This window comes from Takifugu flavidus, chromosome 3 (genome assembly GCF_003711565.1).
Source record: "Takifugu flavidus isolate HTHZ2018 chromosome 3, ASM371156v2, whole genome shotgun sequence".
NCBI classification, from domain to species: domain Eukaryota; kingdom Metazoa; phylum Chordata; class Actinopteri; order Tetraodontiformes; family Tetraodontidae; genus Takifugu; species Takifugu flavidus.
This window is the reverse complement of record NC_079522.1, coordinates 8,353,417-8,371,478: the sequence shown is the minus strand read 5'-3', so window position 1 is coordinate 8,371,478 and position 18,062 is coordinate 8,353,417. Positions and strand designations below refer to the sequence as shown.

Sequence of the window (18,062 nt, the reverse complement as noted above, 5' to 3'; positions counted from 1 at the left end):
TCATCACATGATGACCCAGACGATCGGTTTAGCTTTAATAGTGTAAATTACCACCAACGAACACCGACTAACGGCAGCACTCGATAAAAAAAAAAAGTTCGAGCGCTTTTTAGCAGCATTTCACAGCTTCCAGTGTTCTGAGGTCCAAGCTTTGCTTGCCTGGAGTTGAAAACATTCCCTGCAGATCCTCTCAAGCTGGATGGAGGGAATGTCGATGTCGATTTCCAGATGTTTCCAGAAATGCTCGATTGGGTTGGAGTCAGGGTCGTTCAGAGTTGGGTCTGACGCACTCCGCTGCTGTTTTGGTTATGAGAATATGGCAGCTGAACCCGTGGCCCAGTGGGAGGTCCAGAGTCCCCCCCCCCCCCAAAAAAAAATATATATGTTGAAAAATGAATTAAGTTTATTAAATATATATTAAGACATCAAGTAAAATGTACACAAAAATAATCATAAAAGTTTTTGTAAAAACAAAAACTCCTGCTCAGGCTGACGGCTCATATCTGAAGTTCATCCGTCCAGTCTGTCTACAGGAGAGAAGAAAACACAGTTACAGTCTGGTACAGAAATGCAAGAGATACATTTGAAGTTATCGCTGAGCTGTTATTTTAGCAGCCTGGCCCACTTGAGAGCAAACAGTTGATGCCATTTTAGGGACAATATAACTTCACAAAGCACATTGGGTTGTATATCTTACACTGTATGATGATGGCATGGTCGCCTCCAGGTCTCCAAAGCAGCCATTTTTACGGCGGATAAGAGTCCCCCAGAGCAAAGCTTTATAACATGATGGGCATTCACCCTCCACTGGCAAGAGGTGGGACGGCTCCGACTTCAGGAAACGTCTGGCAAGGCAGATCACATGACTGCACATGTTACAGGATGGGTGGAAACAGCTGAGCTTCTCTGGCCCCTAGAAGAAAACACATTGATTTTGAAAGCTGTATAATCAGACATGAGTTGGTTTGACATTTTATGTCCACGTCAAAGATGGGATTTATTTTAGTTTTATTTGAAGGGCTTAAACTTGTCGTGACGAGGAACTTCTTCACGCAGCCGAATTTAGGTGACTGGCTTTATGTTTAAACATTCCTAAACACATAAGTGTGAGGCTCAAGGTGTCCTGCACAGGTTCTCACCTTAATCAAACCTTTACAAAGGAAGCACTTGAGTAGTTCCCCCTGCTCCGACGACAAATCCACTTGCTGTGACTTTTTTGCTGTCACACTCCCTAAAGCAATTGGAATGTGCATTGGAGGCTGCAGGTTGGGCTCAAAGTCCATCATGAACTCCTGTTTCAACCAACGGGTTGTTAGTGGCTGCCTGTTCCACGGAGCCACCAGTAGCATATTAGAGACAACGCGCCAGTGGAACTGTAGGCTCGACTCCTTCCTGGAGCGCTTACAGACATGGGAGAGGTGCCTTGAGGAGTGGGGGTGCTGCCATGCCCATTCAAACTATCCAACACAAAAAAGAAAATCAAAATTAATTACAACCAGGCATAAACAAATCTTGTAAAATTCTTGAAATTATATATTAGTATTACCCTTAAAGCTGCATTACATATCAGTAATGGGTGATATAGACATAATACATATACATAAAGTCAAAAAAGACAATGAAACACAAACATGTATTCTATATTGTAATTTGTAGTTAAAAACAATTTACTGTATTTCTAGACACATTTTCACATTATTGTGCAAATGTCAATAGTAATCATTTAATAGTAGAACTAAAGTCTCCTTCCTCAGACATTGTTTACTTGCTACACTTTCTTAAATTTCAAAATTCCCACTATTTTGTATACTGTTGTATAAAAAATATTTCACTTGAGGTCATCTTTCTATCTATAATACAGTTGCCCCACATAAAATTTAAAAATGCCTGAAAGAAACTGAAAGAAATTCAAATGTCTTTTTCTACACTAAACAATCATGCAGTCTGCTGAATATTGCAAAATTGTGACACATGTCATAGAAACTTTTGGTTAATCTATAACTCACAAATATATTACATTTGATCAAATACTTCACAGAAACCATTAAGTTATTTCAGACTTACCCTTAGGGCCGCAATATCTGATGGAAAGCCATGGATAATAAGGAGCATCTCCCTGGCAACAGAAAAGGGATGCATAGAATGAATGCCACTATACAGCACCGGGTAGGACTCGGTACTTTATTTGACATATATGATACCATGGTCCCCTTCCACTTGTCCTTTTGGCTCCCCCCTTGTGTCGTCCAGCGTTGTGCTGCTTGATCCTGCGCTCTGGGTTCACAGTAAAGCCGATGTAAATACGGCCTTTATATTTTGGATTGGTGCAGTACAGCATGTACACCCCGAAGAAACTTTCAACTACGACGACCATAATTATTAGAAAACAAACCGTTTTCGTATTGAGCCAAAAAACACTAAATAAAAACGTCATTAAAATCCATATATAACGACATCAATGAGTACATATCGGTTAATGTCAAAGACAGTAAACAAAGAGTAAAAACACTACAATGACAAGATAAATAGTTAAAGCACTGCGGAATTACGATTAGGGTTACATTTACTTTTGAAAATTTGCAGAAATTCTGAAAAAAAACCCACCATATTAGTAGGTTAGAGGTAGTTATATTTGAATTGTAAGCTTGTCTTGGGGGCCTTGCGCTTGGTAATGACGTCATGCGTATTGCCGTCCACAGAAGTGCCTTCAGAATATTTGGACATATTAGATATTATATCCTTTCTTTAGCCTTTATCCTTATTCAGTCTTATTTCAACGAAACCTAGCAACCCCCGAAAAAAGATAAATATATACTGTATTTGATTAACTTAGCTTCATTTAATTTAACTGAATAAAAAACATTTGAGCCCTAATTTTATGTATTTATTTATTGACAAACTCAGGTCCAAACAGATTGAGTCATTAACTACCTTCAATTGTACCTCAATTAATTACTTGATTTTTTAAATTATTTTTTATTTTATTTTATTTTTTGAGCGTTGACGCAGGTTCAAATTTCCACGCAATAGGTGGCGATAATGCGCCTTGGTACGTATCGTTTGCTACCCCGTGTAGAAAAAGAAAAAGAGGAGGAAGAGGAAGAATAAGAGAAGAAGAATATTGATTATTGTGTTTAAGTAAAATTTAAAACGTTATTTATATTTTGGGACTTGTAGACATGACTGTAACAGCGGAACACATTCGGGAAAAGTTGACCAAGGACCTTGGAGCTGTTCACGTGGTACATTTGAGATAATCTAATTGCAAATGTTCCACCAGTACATTATCCACTGCTTAGAAAATGAATATTGGCGTAATATACTTACCCTTTTTTTAAATTTAGAAGCATCAATCTAACCTTTCTGTCTATGCATCGCATTAGATACTAACAAATGTATCAGTATCAGCTCAGTTGGATATTTTGTTAGTAGAATGTATAAGACTTTTGAATGATTGATTTGTTCTCCTCGTCTTCAGGATGTGGAAGATACGACCAACAACAGATGCACTACAAGCTTCAAAGTCCTGGTAGTGTCACCTCAATTTCAGGGGAAACCACTGTTGCAGAGACACAGGTATTCTTTTCTACTAATGCTTCCAATAATCTGTGCTTAGTGTGCATTTTATTTTTATGAAATTATTTCCACAAAAATAGTTTTAGTATAGTAAATACTGTGGCAGAAAGGTAGTAGATTACCTTTTTTATGTGACACAGCACATTTTAAAGACTTAGATGCACAGAACATTGTGTCTTACAATCTATGTTCAATGCCAGAGATTTATCATTTTTTCTTTGCTTCTAAACTTTAAAAGGAAGACGAGTTGGTGCAATATAACACTTCTTGTGTGTAGCTTATTCCTATGACTAACTGAGCTGTATGTTAACAGAATGGTGAACACATGTCTAGCTGAGGAGATGAAAGAGATCCACGCTTTCGAACAGAAGACCCTCACACCAGAACAATGGGACAAACAAAATGCGCAATGACATCCACATTATTTCCACCTCAACAAATTATGTATATCTGATATGGAACAAGCATACAAGTGAAATTCCTCTGGAAATCACCATGCAGTAGATCACTCTGTTGCTATTATTAAACCTCTTTATGATGTATTTTGACGGTTGTTTGAGTACTTTCTTTCCCAAAAGGTCAATATATCGTTCACTACTGAAATAGTACAAATTTCCTCTTCCATCTTCCAAGCAATACAAAATAGATATTTTAAAATAGGGAAAACCACTTCCTTGCAGGTCATGCACACTTCTTTCCTTCTCAACAGACTTGGAATCTTACACTCTTTAGATCGTTAAAACAGGTTTTTTTCATTTGCATTAAATCGCTCCAACAGAAAGCATATTGTCTCAAAGTGATGCTGAATAAATCTGTTACTTAAAGCTTTCATCTATGACAGAGTTTATAGTTCTATTTATTCGGTAAATTTTGCATATTTTACTAATTTTTTCAAAGTATTCTACGTTACAGATATAGAAGCCACTAAACAGGTTAACACACTTTGGGCCATTGAGGATCTTCTAGTCTTTCCAGGTTTTTCCCTATCTTGTGCGTGTCACTCTGCTCTTCCTGTTTACCTTTTTGCTATCGCTGGTTCCAGAGGCATCAACTAAAAAAACAATTCTACATAAGAGAGGATTAGCCATGGTAAGGTTCAAAGTCTGCAATTCTAGCAAGAATAATATTAGATGCTTAATTACCATATAGAATATAATTGGAATGGTAGAATATAGAATTATAGAATATTCTTGTGCATGTCCAGCAAAAAGAAGTTGTTACTTGAACAATTTTACATAAAAGTGAATGATCTTGAAAAGATAAATAAATAAACGGTCCATCTTTTTAAATGAGTATTTAGTCTACGAAGGTTTGGGCATCTTGTATCTCAAGATTTTTGTTATCTAGATATCTGTGTGTGTGTTTATTATGTTATATACACTTTGTTGTCAAGTTGGAATGGGGAAAAAAATACTAATTTGCTGAATTAAAGTAATCGCCTAAATTTCCTCCGCAGTCTGATCACTGTTGGTACCTTCAGTACCTCGTCTTTAGGATTTAAACAAACCTTAATCAATAAATGTTTGTCCAACACCGTTTGCATTTGCTGAGGTTATTTGTTCCAAAATGTGTGACACAAAAGCCCATAAGGGGACAACGCAGCATACGTGGGCGCAGGTACGGCGCGTGTATGGATAGATGGATGCTCTTTTATCCATGTGTGAACTGGCGATAAAAACAGAGCGGGAGCATCATGCGTGGAGATTACTTCCACCACTTACCATCCCAAGGTCTGCTAATGGAAGCGGAGTGTGGGGAGAGGGTGTCATCGTCCGAGTGTGTGTTGGGCGTGAGCGCGAGTCTTTTCAGTGAAGAGACGCTGATATTGTTATTTATATGACATCAAGCACATTTTCCAAAAAGAGGAGTAAACAAAAGAAAAATGAAGATATCTACAGTTTTTTGGTCGAACCGAGATCATGAAAATGTGAACCGCGTGTTTTGAGAGAAAAAAGGAAAACAACTGATCCAAATTGTTTTTGTTCGTTTCAGTGTAGACATCATAAACTTGCCTTGCATATGAAATGAGGGTTGGATGGATTCGGATCAGCAGAAGCAGAAATTAATCCTTTATTCTACCAGGCACCAGAGGACAATGCATCAATAAACCCTCGCCTGGGTTTGGGGGATATTAGACCACTTGATTTCACCACAGGAGACGACTGCTCCCATCCAACGGGAGCCGTATGTACTGAGGTTGAAAATTCAGCTGAGCATGAGCAAATGCTTCAATTAGGTTCCATTAGTCCAACCATCCACCTGGTCTCTGCTAAAACAGCCCCTGGCAGGGATTCTGCACCCCTGTGTTTCTACCTCCAACCAAAGGTGTCTTACTGATTAGATGTCGCGATACAGACATAACATTATGACCTCCTGCCTGATATTGTTGCTAAAACAGCTCAGACCCGACCAGTGAGGGACTTCGCTAGACCCCTGAAGATGTGCTGTGGTGTCTGGCAGCATGTTAGCGGTCCTGTATGTAGCGGGCGGTGGCGTTACACATAGTTCGCCACAAAACCTTGAGAGGTGGGGCATGTCAGAACAACGTTTCTTGGATCATGTTTTACATGTTTTGCAAACTGGAACCATCCCATAAGTGATGCTTTAAACACAATTTGGCCCTTATCAAAGTTCCACTTGCCAATTTTTTCTGTTCATAACAAATCACCTTAAATTCTGGTAGTTGAATCTTAGCAGGAGGCTTCATCAGTTCAGTCCAGAACTGGTGAAGCCTCTTAGATTGCAGGTGAAACGTCTTCAAGAAATAAAAAGTCCTAAATTGCTAAGATTCCACCGGATTACCATCACCTGGATGACTGAAAACCATCACAGACAAATCAACTTTAAGTGAAAACTGTTGATCTGTTGTCCAATACATCCCCGGGAGACCGACAAGTGGTCATAATGTTATGCCTGATCAATTTATCTGCATCTAATTAATCAGTTTCTCTTTTCTTTCTTTCTTTCTTGGGAGGGTGCTGGAGCCTATACCAGCTGCAGGTGGGGGAAGCCAGGGTACACCCTGAATGAGTGGCAGGGGCCTATTTGAGCATTTGGGGGTTCGGTACTTTGCTCAAGGGTACCTCGGCTGTTGAAAGTATCCTGCCACCTCCTGACTGCTACCAGAAGATCTTCCAAATTTTGAGTAGTGGAGGGTTCCAACACTTGGAAAAAAAATGGTTAACGCATGTTAAAAACACACTAGTGAAATATCTTCATCTGTTGGGACCATTAGGAATCTTAGCTCTTGTTTTTGTTATGAAACAATAGAATAGAATAGGCTAGAACAGAATATGTCTACAGAAACAGAAACACATGACTCTTTGAATGTTTCGTTGTTTCTTCATCACAGAGTATGCAGAGCACACACGCACCTTTGCATACAGATGGTTTTCTTTTATTCAAAAATACAGGATACAAATACAGGTTATAGCCTTTAATAAACTGGCTTCTAAAAAAAACTGTCTTCTGTCTGTTCCATTATGTCTGTTCAGGAACTGGTGTTGCTAATGTCCAACATGGCATGCAGCTCTCCGGGCTCATATCCAAGCAGATCCTGTAGGTTGCAGACAAAGCGGTATACGTAACGTTTCCCGACTGTTTTACGGATAATGTTCTTGTCGTAGTAGTATCGCAGACCCCGGCTCAGCTTCTCGTAGTTCATTTTAGGCTTGTTCTTCCTTCGTCCCCACAGCAGAGCCACCTGGAGACAGTGCAAGTATTCAAAGAGTGCTAGCTGCATGAGGCTAATTTAAAGCTAGAATATGCTGCACATAGAACGTCATGTACTTAAATCTGTCTGAGTGATACACCCTCTATTGCTTCAACAATCTTTAGGTGCATTTTCACTGCAGAAACGTCAGGGCAATTTTACAGGGCAGTTGGTGTGTGTCTTCATGGCAGGAACCTCCCCTGAATCACCATTAACAGGAACTTTTATGGGGGCCTAACTGAGTCCCTCCACCAGTGGAGGGACTTAGATCGGCCCTGAGAAACTCCTGGGTGGGCCTTGAGGTTAACCCCCCACTGACTGACTAAACCTAGAGCAGAATGAGAGGCAGAACCCAGAAGAGGAGCGTTAGCCTGGCAGACGCCCACAGTTTGCAGCGATAGACTGGAACAAAAACAAATCATGTTGGCAAAACTGCATAATTACCCACTTCATGGACTGGCAGGAAATCATATTAGAATATTAATTATAATATTTGCTTTTGGCGGCTCAATAAAGGAATTGACCCAGTGAAGTTTCTGCCCCAGTATTTACCAGGAACGCCTCTACTGTATTATATACCTCATCGGGGTCCATCAGCTTAAACTCCCAACCATCTCCTGTCCAGCTTATACATGACTGACAGCTTCGGTCTGTGAGGAGCTCCAACAGAAACTGCCAGAGTTGAATGGGACCGCTACCTATTTAAGACACAGCGACAAATATATAAACCGTTGTGAAATGTGCCAACCTTATCTTGTTGTTATTTCCAGTATCACGTACCAGTGTAACCAGCGAGGATAGCTGCTGGTATCACAGCTCTGCCCAGTGTGCTTTGGTTGCCTACATATTCTTTGAAACTCCTGTGCGAGTGCGAGTGCGGGAACGTGAAGACACCTTCGGGCGTGATCTCTGTCACTGGCTCCATAGCCTGGAATGGAGTGGTCCAGGATAGAGAGCTGTCGATCGGGTCACTGTGGGGAATATCGGTCTCTGTCTCTGCAACAGCGGACAGCAGATATTGAGGATTGAGGGCTACGGTGCAAGGCCGCAACATGTAAAATACTTTCACGGTGAACGTTTTCAAGTGAATTTCTTTCTCTGCTCACTTCTGCTAGGGGTCTTCGACAGCGTGACCCATTAGACCAACTCTTAATATTGTCATAAATACAATTAAAACATACGTTTGACCACAAAAACAAACCAAACCCGCGACAACACTGCTGAAACAGCACTGCCCGAGACCCCTCCCAACATGCTGCACAGCCCCATGCAACCCATGGGTTTACAACAAAGTCCCAGAGGTGCTGCGCCCATTCAGGTGGTACCTCATTGACCCCCAAACTATCAAGGTGCAGCACTACAACACAGTTCTGGCTGTGCCTGTTACGATCCCAGTTATGTGGTTTAGTTTGCTTTTACTATGCGCTCTGCGCACCTTTGCGCGTTTAGTTCTGTTTTGTCCCGCCCCCGTGTTTTGTGTTTCTCTGTTTCAATAGGTGCTGCGCCATGGTTCGTGATTGGCTGGTTCGTGATTGGCGTCCTTTTAAAAACCCTGGGGTGCCACCCAACGAGTCCCTTCTTGCTCCGTTTTCGTCCTGTTCCGATCTTCGCCACGTCAGCGCTACCAGTTCCCACTTCGTTTTTGTGACACGCAGCCCGTCGGTTGCAGTTCGCCCGCTTCTGTGGAGAAGCCACTTTCGTCTACTTTTGGAATGTTTGCCATGCAACGTGCCTTTAGCCATTGAATAGACCTATATACTTTAAGTGCTCACTTATTTTTGTATTACTCCCCACCGTTTGCCATTAAATCTATATTTCACTTATTGTTCTGGCGTTATTCCTCGTGCCACCTTCACTTTTCCCTGGTTCACATTTCCATACCCTAGACTGGAACGTGACAAATGGGGGCTCGTCCGGGATATTTGATCCCATAGCTTTTTGTAATTTTGTTTAGCGCCCTTAGTCTTTTGTGATTTTGATTTCTTTGATTTTTCCGAAGGTGTGCGTCTGCAATCCAGAGGTCTGGTGAGTCAGCGTGTTCCCAGCTGGGTTGTTTTCAACCCTTCCTTCGGGGCACTATTTGTTTTTTTTTGTATGTTTTAATTTGCCTTTTTGGGAGTAACTCCAGGGGGAGGTACGCTAGTCAGAGAGTGGACTTAAGATAAAGTCCTCACTTATGACGTTAAGCGTTTAAAGGCGCCTTCCATTGGTACGCTCTGAAGAGTTAGATAGGTGAGTTAGTTTCCTGGTTAGGCAGTCAGGACCAGACTCTCTGACACCCTGTGTCTTGGGGTGGTTGCAGTGCAGTCTCTCGGATTTTGTTTGATTTTGTTAATACTAATTTTGGAGGCATTTGGCACGCCGCACGCGTTTTACGCACCAGATTTTGCATGGTTTTTGGCTTCTTTCTGATCTACATTGTACATTTCTGCTTGAATTCTCCATTAACCCAAGTTTTTGGTGTTACAGGATGGCGTTTGTTGAAGATTTTTGTAAGAATCCTACGAAGGATAGTTTGTTACGCTGCACTAAAGAGCAGCTAATTAGTATTGCGGAACATTATTCTGTAACTATTACTAGTGACGATAAAAAGCTTAAGGCAGTATTGTTGGAGAAAGTAGAAAAGGGCTTGATCGATAAAAATATTATTGCTAAAGCTGAAAGTGTCGGCTCCCCGTCAAATTTGCCCCAATCGCCAACTGCAGAGCTTTCGTTTAAAATGCAGGAGTATAATTTGGAAGGTCGCAAATTGCAGCTCCATACAGCACAACTTAGAGCAGATCGTGAGGCTATGGCTCTTAGAGAGAAAGAACTCGAAAAAGAGGTTCGTTTACGGCAATTAGAGGTGGATAAAGAAATCGAATTAAGGAAATTGGAACAACAAGAAAGAGAGAATCAGAAAAAGATGGAGTTCCAACGCGAGCGTGAGGAGCGAGAATTTAATTTGAGAAAACTTGAGTTGGAATATTCGGCTAAATACTCTGCCGTTAATGTCTCTCCAATTCGTCCTCCAAGCTCTCCTCCTCTGTCTACGGCGTGGCAGGAACGACAGCGTGTCCCTTTCGTTGCCTCTGCGTTACCAGAGTTGCCTCAAGACGCACCACATAACCTCCCGTCATCTGATTCACCTGCTCCACCTTTCGACGTTGACGTGAAATATTCGCATGGTTCCACCATTTAGCGAGCGCGAGGTTGAGAAGTATTTCGCCCGCCCACTTTGAACGCGTCGCTATAACTTTAAAATGGCCAGTCGGTGTTTGGACCTTGCTATTGCAATGTGTGTTAACGGGAAAGGCACAAGCTGTTTATTCAGCTCTTACTGTTGACCAGAGCGCAGACTATAGTATTGTTAAAACTGCTATACTAAACGCATACGAACTTGTACCAGAAGCCTACAGACAAAGATTTCGAGGTCTTAAGAAAATGACAAGTTGACTTATATGGAGTTTGCGAGAGAGAAAGAAAATGCCTTCGATAGGTGGCTCACTTCTTTACGAGTACAGTCAATGGCTCAACTTCGAGAAGTTGTTCTGCTGGAGGAGTTTAAAAATTGTGTGCCAGAGTCGGTCGCGACTTATATTCATGACCAGAAAGTTACCACGTTGGCACAGGCCGCTGTTTGTGCTGACGAATTCACGCTCACTCATAAAACAGTCTTCACTCGTCGGGCACCATTTCAGTTTTCTAGTCCTAAGCGCAACTGGCGCGATTCTAAGCCGTACAGACCCTCGTCTCCTACCACTGAGAAAAGAGAATGCTTTTACTGTCATGAGTCGGGTCATTTAATCGCTGTTTGTCCTGTGCTGCAAAGAAAAAATCAGTCTCCTAAGCGTCAGCCTAAGAGTGTTGGATTTGTGCGGACTGCGAGCGCTGATGAGTTAAATCATGATATTGACCCCGTGTATGATCCGTTTATCTTGAAGGGAAAAGTCTCCTTAACTGCTAGCGGTGGAGATGGGAAGTCCGTCTCTATTCTTCGGGACACTGGGGCCGCAATTAGCTGTATTCTCGAGTCTGAGTCTGCCCTTCCGTTTTCTGATCGAACATATTGTGGCTCCGATGTTTTACTTACAGGGATCGAGTTGGGGATAACACAAGTTCCCTTGCACAAGATTTATCTGGACACCGATTTAGTGAGCGGTCGTGTGAAGGTTGCTGTTCGGGCACAGCTTCCTGTGAAAGGGGTTGAATTCTTGTTGGGGAACGATTTGGCTGGCGGAAAAGTGATTCCGATACCTGAAGTGATCTCTACTCCCTTACAGAATACTAACGAGGACCCTGAGTTTAAAAATGTGTTCCCTGCGTGCGTGGTGACAAGAGCTCAGGCTCGTAAGTTTAGGGATGTGATTGATTTGTCCGACAGTTGTTTGATTTCCGACGATCCATTCCAGTCCCCCTCCAGCCCGCGGTCACAGGCAGCAGACGCTCCGTTGCTGTCCACACTTGATGGTGCTGAAAACGCGCACCTCGACCTGTCGCTGCCTGCCGTTGACAAAGCGCTGATTAGAAGGGAGCAAGAAAGCGACCCTTCTCTCGCTAAATGCCGCGTTGCTGCTACTAAAAATATGGCAACTGAAATTAAGTTGACTGACTATTTTTGGGAGGATGGTTTATTAAAGCGGAAATGGATTCCACCCGTTTTTGCAGATTTGGGCTGGAATACTGTAAATCAATTAGTTGTTCCCGCTAAATACCGCTTACATGTTCTCTCATTGGGGCACGATCATGACTTTGCTGGACACATGGGCATTACTAAAACTTATCACCGGATATTAAAGTATTTCTTTTGGCCTGGCTTGAAGTCAGATGTGGTCAAATACTGCAGGTCATGTCATAAGTGCCAAATAGCGGGAAAGCCCAACCAAAAGATTCCACCAGCGCCGCTTAAACCGATTCCGGTATTTGGAGAACCATTCGAGCGCATAATATTGGATTGTGTAGGCCCGCTGCCTAAAACGAAAGCCGGACATCGTTATATGTTAACTTTAATGTGTGCAGCATCACGATATCCGGAGGCAGTTCCTTTAAGGTCTCTTAAGGCAAAGCCTATAGTAAAAGCGCTACTTTCTTTCTTTTGCACGTTTGGCTTGCCAAAAGTGGTCCAAACGGACCAGGGGTCTAATTTTTTGTCAAGGTTGTTTCGCCAAGTGTTGAAAGTGCTCAAGGTTAAGCATGAGGTGTCGAGTGCTTATCATCCTGAGTCTCAGGGAGCTTTGGAAAGAGCGCATCAGTGTCTGAAGTCTCTCCTTCGTATTTACTGTCTCGATTCTGAGAAAGACTGGGATGATGGCCTCCCTCTCTACTTTTTTTGCTATTAGAGAGACAGTTCAAGAGTCTCTAGGTTTTAGCCCGGCTGACCTAGTTTTTGGACACACTGTACGCGGTCCATTGAGATTGCTTCGTGAACAATGTGAGGCTGATATGGCCGATCGGAATATTCATGTTTTGGATTATGTGAGTTCTTTTCGAGAGCGTTTACATAAGGCCTGTGAGATCGCTAGAGTAAACCTAGCCACCGCTCAAGACAAAATGAAAACTCGCTTTGACCGGCATTGCAAGGCACGTTCGTTCAGTGCTGGTGACAAAGTTTTAGTGCTTTTGCCAGTATTGGGATCTGCGTTACAGGCAAAGTTTTCGGGTCCCTACGAAGTTTTGTCTAAACTGAGCGAGACTAACTATGTTATTAGGACACCTGACCGAAAACGAAAAACCCGGTTGTGCCACATTAACATGCTTAAGGCCTATGTGCCTCGAGAGGTTGCCTTTGCAGATGTCACCCCTGTGGCCGTCACCAGTGTTGTAATAGTGCCACCTGTCTATTCTCCAGAGGAGGATGACCTAAACCTGCGTGATGTCCCAGTCTCCTCTGCTAGGCTTCCAAATTCAGAAATGCTTCGTGAACTGAGAAATAATTTGTCGCACTTAAGTGGAAAACAGTCTAATGGCATATGTGCTTTGATTAATGAGTTTCCAGGTTTGTTTTCCGACGTTCCGACATTAACCAATGTACTTCGCCACGACATTGACGTAGGTGACCAGGCACCAATAAAACAGCACCCATATCGTGTCAACCCGACTAAAAGAGCAATTATGCAATCAGAGGTAGCCTATCTCCTCAATCATGGACTGGCCGAGCCCAGTGCTAGCGCGTGGAGTTCGCCTTGTCTTCTGGTTCCCAAACCAGATGGCACGTTTAGATTCTGTACCGACTACAGAAAAGTAAACGCTGTAACGAAAACCGACTCTTTCCCCTTACCTCGTATGGAGGATTGCGTCGACCGTGTTGGCTCCGCCCACTTCGTTACGAAGTTAGATCTTCTCAAGGGCTATTGGCAAGTGGGATTAACGCCCAGAGCCTCCGAAATTTCTGCCTTTGTTACACCTGACAACTTTGCACAATACAAGGTTATGGCGTTTGGTCTTAAAAATGCCCCGTCAAGCTTCCAACGGCTTATGAATAAAGTCCTCGCTGGTGTCCCAAACTGCGAGTCGTACTTGGATGATGTGGTCATTTACTCATCCTCCTGGTCTGAGCATATTGCTAACATTCGCTTGGTATTCACGCGCTTGAGAGATGCGTCTCTGACCCTCAACCTAGCTAAATGTGAATTCGCCAAAGCAACCGTAACCTATTTGGGGAAACAGGTTGGCCAAGGCCAAGTGCGCCCAGTGGAAGCTAAAGTATCCGCTATCGTGGACTTCCCCATTCCGTCTGGTAGACGAGAGCTTCGTAGATTCCTAGGAATGATTGGCTATTATCGTAGCTTCTGCCGCAACTTTTCCGATGTGATACTACCGCTAACGAATCTGCTTAAGAATCTTGCTCGTTCGTTTGGTCAGTCGATTGCGACTCTGCTTTCCAGAACGCTAAAGCGCTGCTTTGTAGTGCACCCGTACTGGCGTCTCCAAATTTTGATGTGCCTTTCAAATTAGAGGTTGATGCCAGCGGCACTGGTGCAGGTGCTGTCCTTCTGCAGGAAGATACTAGTGGGACTGATCACCCCGTTTGTTATTTTTCGAAGAAGTTTTTGAAGCACCAGCTTAACTACAGCACAATTGAGAAGGAGGCTTTAGCTTTACTGTTTGCACTCCAACATTTTGAGGTGTATGTGGGTTCCACGTCTAAGCCTGTCGTTGTTTTCACTGACCATAACCCTTTGCTGTTCTTATCCAGGATGAAAAATTCAAATCAGCGTCTCATGCGTTGGTCCTTATATCTGCAAGGATTCAACCTGGAGATAAGGTATAAGAAAGGAAAAGAAAACGTTCTAGCTGATGCTTTGTCACGCTAAGAGATACTGATTAGAGAACACTTGTTGATCAACATTATATGTTGATTTTTGGTGGTGGGGGTGTTACGATCCCAGTTATGTGGTTTAGTTTGCTTTTACTATGCGCTCTGCGCACCTTTGCGCGTTTAGTTCTGTTTTGTCCCGCCCCCGTGTTTTGTGTTTCTCTGTTTCAATAGGTGCTGCGCCATGGTTCGTGATTGGCTGGTTCGTGATTGGCGTCCTTTTAAAAACCCTGGGGTGCCACCCAACGAGTCCCTTCTTGCTCCGTTTTCGTCCTGTTCCGATCTTCGCCACGTCAGCGCTACCAGTTCCCACTTCGTTTTTGTGACACGCAGCCCGTCGGTTGCAGTTCGCCCGCTTCTGTGGAGAAGCCACTTTCGTCTACTTTTGGAATGTTTGCCATGCAACGTGCCTTTAGCCATTGAATAGACCTATATACTTTAAGTGCTCACTTATTTTTGTATTACTCCCCACCGTTTGCCATTAAATCTATATTTCACTTATTGTTCTGGCGTTATTCCTCGTGCCACCTTCACTTTTCCCTGGTTCACATTTCCATACCCTAGACTGGAACGTGACAGTGCCTGATGCACAACATCTGGCACTCTGTCAAGTACCAGGCCCAACGAACGGCCCATGGGCCTGGGGGAAAGGTTCCTCTTTCTCTTAAATCTAGACCTGTGGCTGTACAGCAGAGCCAGTTCCCTGTAAACAAGAGTGATGAACCTGATTCTTCTGAGACCCAGCGTCCAAAAAAGACATAAAACATATTATGAATTCAATAGCTGTATAGCTAATGCTGCTTTCCCACTATTCCCTACTCAGTGCGACTTGACGGCACAGCTTGGAGGCTCGAGGTACCGGGGCCGAGCAGGTACTATTACCGGTACTATAAATATTACTATTCCTACTGCTGTTGGGTGACGAGAGTCACACTTTTTATATATCATGACTTTTTCTCTATTGTTAAGACTCGATGGACTGTGTAGTGGAAAAAGCACCTCTACAGTACCTCCTTCCCTTCTTGGTTCCTGCAGCAGAGTATGGCGGTTCCTGCTGAGATCCTCTGTGCTATAGAACATCTCGTGCTGGGCTGTTGTGGCTTCCAGAGGTTGCAGCTCTGGCCTTGCAATGGGATGGCACAGATCATAGTAACTGTGTTTGTCCGATTGTTCATTAACACAGTCTGAAACACAGTGGAACGCAGAAATTCACTAATATTTACTGATATTTACTAATCTACTAATAATACTTAGTATTATAGAGGCTGCTTGATGATTAACTGATGATTTCTCTATACTTTTTAGCTTCTTTAGCAGGAGGGTCCTAGTTTTCTTACAAAGTTCAGCCCTTCAAATCATTAATTTCAGGTATTCCCATCACTTCTATGGTTTATAAAATCACACACCTCAGCCTGCAGACTGCTTCTACAGACATTTGCCAAAGAACAGGTGGCTCAGCTGGTTCAGCATCATAGGTTGTACCTGTGCACATAAATCTCTCCAACGCTACATTTCTTGATGCTACATATTCTGCTCTCTACTGTTGGTGGTATTACAGCAACTGGGAATGACGGTAACTCAGCCAGGAAGCCTTTGGCTCAGGAAGAGTGTGCAGAGAGCACCACCGGTCAAGCCTTCAAATTCCTCGCTGGAATCTGTGGTTTTCACAATGAAATAAGCTGCATTTCATCTGACCTTTCCTCATGTCCTCCAGATGCTCCCAGAGAATTTCTCCCGCCGTGCAGTCAGAAATCAGGGCCAGGAAGGCGTCTTTGTCCAAGGCGCACAGGTCACGTCCCTGCAGGCATCTCAGCTCTGAATCCAAGGAGTGAAGACCAAACTCACTCTGACACCAGTCCAGCCAGTAATTCACCTCCCACTCAGACCACAATGTGGGATCTGCATAAATGCAAATGTACAACGTATACATTCAGCAAAACAGCCCCAGTGAAGGTTCCTCCCTTCAAAATCCCAAATGTATCTTCTGCCTGTGGTTAACGGAGGTATTACCTTTCGGGAAGTGATGAAGGATCCTCTCCTGGGCAAAACCTGCAAAACTGGTCTTCACTGCCTGGCTAATGACTTCCTTACTGGTTGGGGTGAGTGGTGGCACCTCCAAGAGGTCCAGCCCTGGGACGACATCAACACATACCAACTAGCTGTATACATACAATAAAAGCTGGGCTGTCACTTTTTTTTATCCAGCCATCAACACTGATATAATTATAATATATTAGATTGTAGAATAATTATAGAATAATTACAACTAAATGATCTAATATTACCAGAGGGTTGTATGAGAAAGGGCACAGACAGACAGACAGACAGACAGACAGACAGACAGACAGACAGACAGACAGACAGACAGACAGACAGAGGTCTAAAATAATTTTTAGAAAAATTGGGAAAACAATTTGAAAAATAATCTAAAATTTTAAATGATCTAAATTTAAAATCTAGAAAATTTAAAAGAAACCTCGATCACCCACATCACTACATCCTCATAGGTACGGAGGGAGCTGGCCAATTATCTTACCATACGTGACGCAGTCCATTCCAAGGTGTGAAGAACTGGGGATCAGCTGGAGAAAAGGGAGAACACAATGGCAACGGGGCTTTATATGGCCCGCAGGGGTCGGGGAGGATGGCCCCCCGATGCTGATGAACAACTGAAGTGAAGTGAATTTAAAGATGAGTGTTACAGCAAAATAAACAAACCACATGAAGGCAACACCAGAAATTAGAACTGATGCCCATTGTGCACCTTTTTGACATTATCATCTAGGGAATATCCACACTGATAAATGCTCTGTAGGTTTGTCGGGCTGCTGTCTACATGTACATGTTCACGCTCGTCCATTATTGTCAAACTTCATGTTCTTCATGTTTATCGGCCCCGTCAGTGAGGAAGAGAGGGACAAACCTACTCTAGCATTTCTGGCAAGCTCATGTTAGCTAGTTGATTTAAAGCCTTGAAACAGTTGAAACAGTTAACATATGTGACGCATTTACATTTAAAAACAATGCCTTTGTCTTCAGATGATTCCTGAGGCTGTGGCTGGAAAACAGATTGGAAAACAGTCATAAAATAAGTCATCTCCCAGAGGTGGAAGACCAGGCATAAACAAACTGATATTAATACACATTTTGTCAGTGAATTACTCTGAAGCCATCTTTCTGGACTCAAAAGCCCTTTATACAATTAACATCTAATCCTTGTTTTATAAAAAAAAAAAAACACGTCAGATGTTAAATTTATATTTATTAGTTGTTTTGCTGCTATTCCAGCATTTATGTAAATCCTGAGGAAAAATTGCGACACCTTTACTGACTTTTTAGCGTGAATATTATTTTTCTTCAAAATGTTGACAGTATCTCAGTATTATTAAGGCATTTATATATGATCTGTGAGAGCAAACTAATAAATGTAATTTTTTTTCACTACTGATGCTGTTTAATACACCTTCCATACAAACAGCG

General features: G+C 42.6%; 4 protein-coding genes across 7 annotated transcripts; 2 read left to right on the top strand and 2 right to left on the bottom strand.

Moving 5' to 3' along the window:
- Nucleotides 1-385: 385 nt before the first annotated feature.
- On the bottom strand, nt 386-2,677 carry slx1b (SLX1 homolog B, structure-specific endonuclease subunit). Of its 3 annotated transcripts, XM_057027680.1 has the most exons (6): nt 2,605-2,677; nt 2,202-2,361; nt 2,065-2,116; nt 1,140-1,457; nt 698-913; nt 386-523 (listed from the first exon to the last, which is right to left on the bottom strand). In XM_057027680.1, exons 2-6 carry the CDS (start codon nt 2,336-2,338, stop codon nt 485-487), a joined length of 762 nt encoding a protein of 253 aa, XP_056883660.1. In that variant the 5' UTR covers nt 2,339-2,361; nt 2,605-2,677; the 3' UTR covers nt 386-484. The 3 variants fall into 3 exon arrangements, with proteins under 3 accessions (XP_056883660.1, XP_056883659.1, XP_056883658.1); XM_057027679.1 differs by having other exon boundaries at nt 386-527; nt 2,202-2,677; XM_057027678.1 differs by having other exon boundaries at nt 2,202-2,677.
- A 338-nt stretch (nt 2,678-3,015) lies between these two features.
- zgc:112271 (uncharacterized protein LOC553698 homolog) lies at nt 3,016-4,118 on the top strand. Its single transcript, XM_057027682.1, has 3 exons — nt 3,016-3,242; nt 3,479-3,576; nt 3,890-4,118. The coding sequence occupies exons 1-3, from the start codon at nt 3,180-3,182 to the stop codon at nt 3,987-3,989; spliced, it is 261 nt and encodes an 86-aa protein (XP_056883662.1). The 5' UTR covers nt 3,016-3,179; the 3' UTR covers nt 3,990-4,118.
- Nucleotides 4,119-6,951: 2,833 nt separating this feature from the next.
- On the bottom strand, nt 6,952-18,008 carry LOC130523354 (protein C-ets-1-like). 2 transcript variants are annotated; one of them, XM_057028593.1, is made up of 8 exons: nt 17,595-18,008; nt 17,119-17,164; nt 16,593-16,712; nt 16,278-16,481; nt 15,593-15,766; nt 8,069-8,284; nt 7,868-7,986; nt 6,952-7,279 (listed from the first exon to the last, which is right to left on the bottom strand). In XM_057028593.1, exons 2-8 carry the CDS (start codon nt 17,135-17,137, stop codon nt 7,067-7,069), a joined length of 1,065 nt encoding a protein of 354 aa, XP_056884573.1. In that variant the 5' UTR covers nt 17,138-17,164; nt 17,595-18,008; the 3' UTR covers nt 6,952-7,066. The 2 variants fall into 2 exon arrangements, with proteins under 2 accessions (XP_056884573.1, XP_056884572.1); XM_057028592.1 differs by lacking the exon at nt 17,595-18,008 and having other exon boundaries at nt 17,119-17,566.
- Nucleotides 9,710-15,083, top strand: LOC130523356 (uncharacterized). The gene is made up of 2 exons (XM_057028598.1): nt 9,710-10,433; nt 14,463-15,083. The coding sequence occupies exons 1-2, from the start codon at nt 9,759-9,761 to the stop codon at nt 14,535-14,537; spliced, it is 750 nt and encodes a 249-aa protein (XP_056884578.1). The 5' UTR covers nt 9,710-9,758; the 3' UTR covers nt 14,538-15,083.
- Nucleotides 18,009-18,062: the final 54 nt, after the last annotated feature.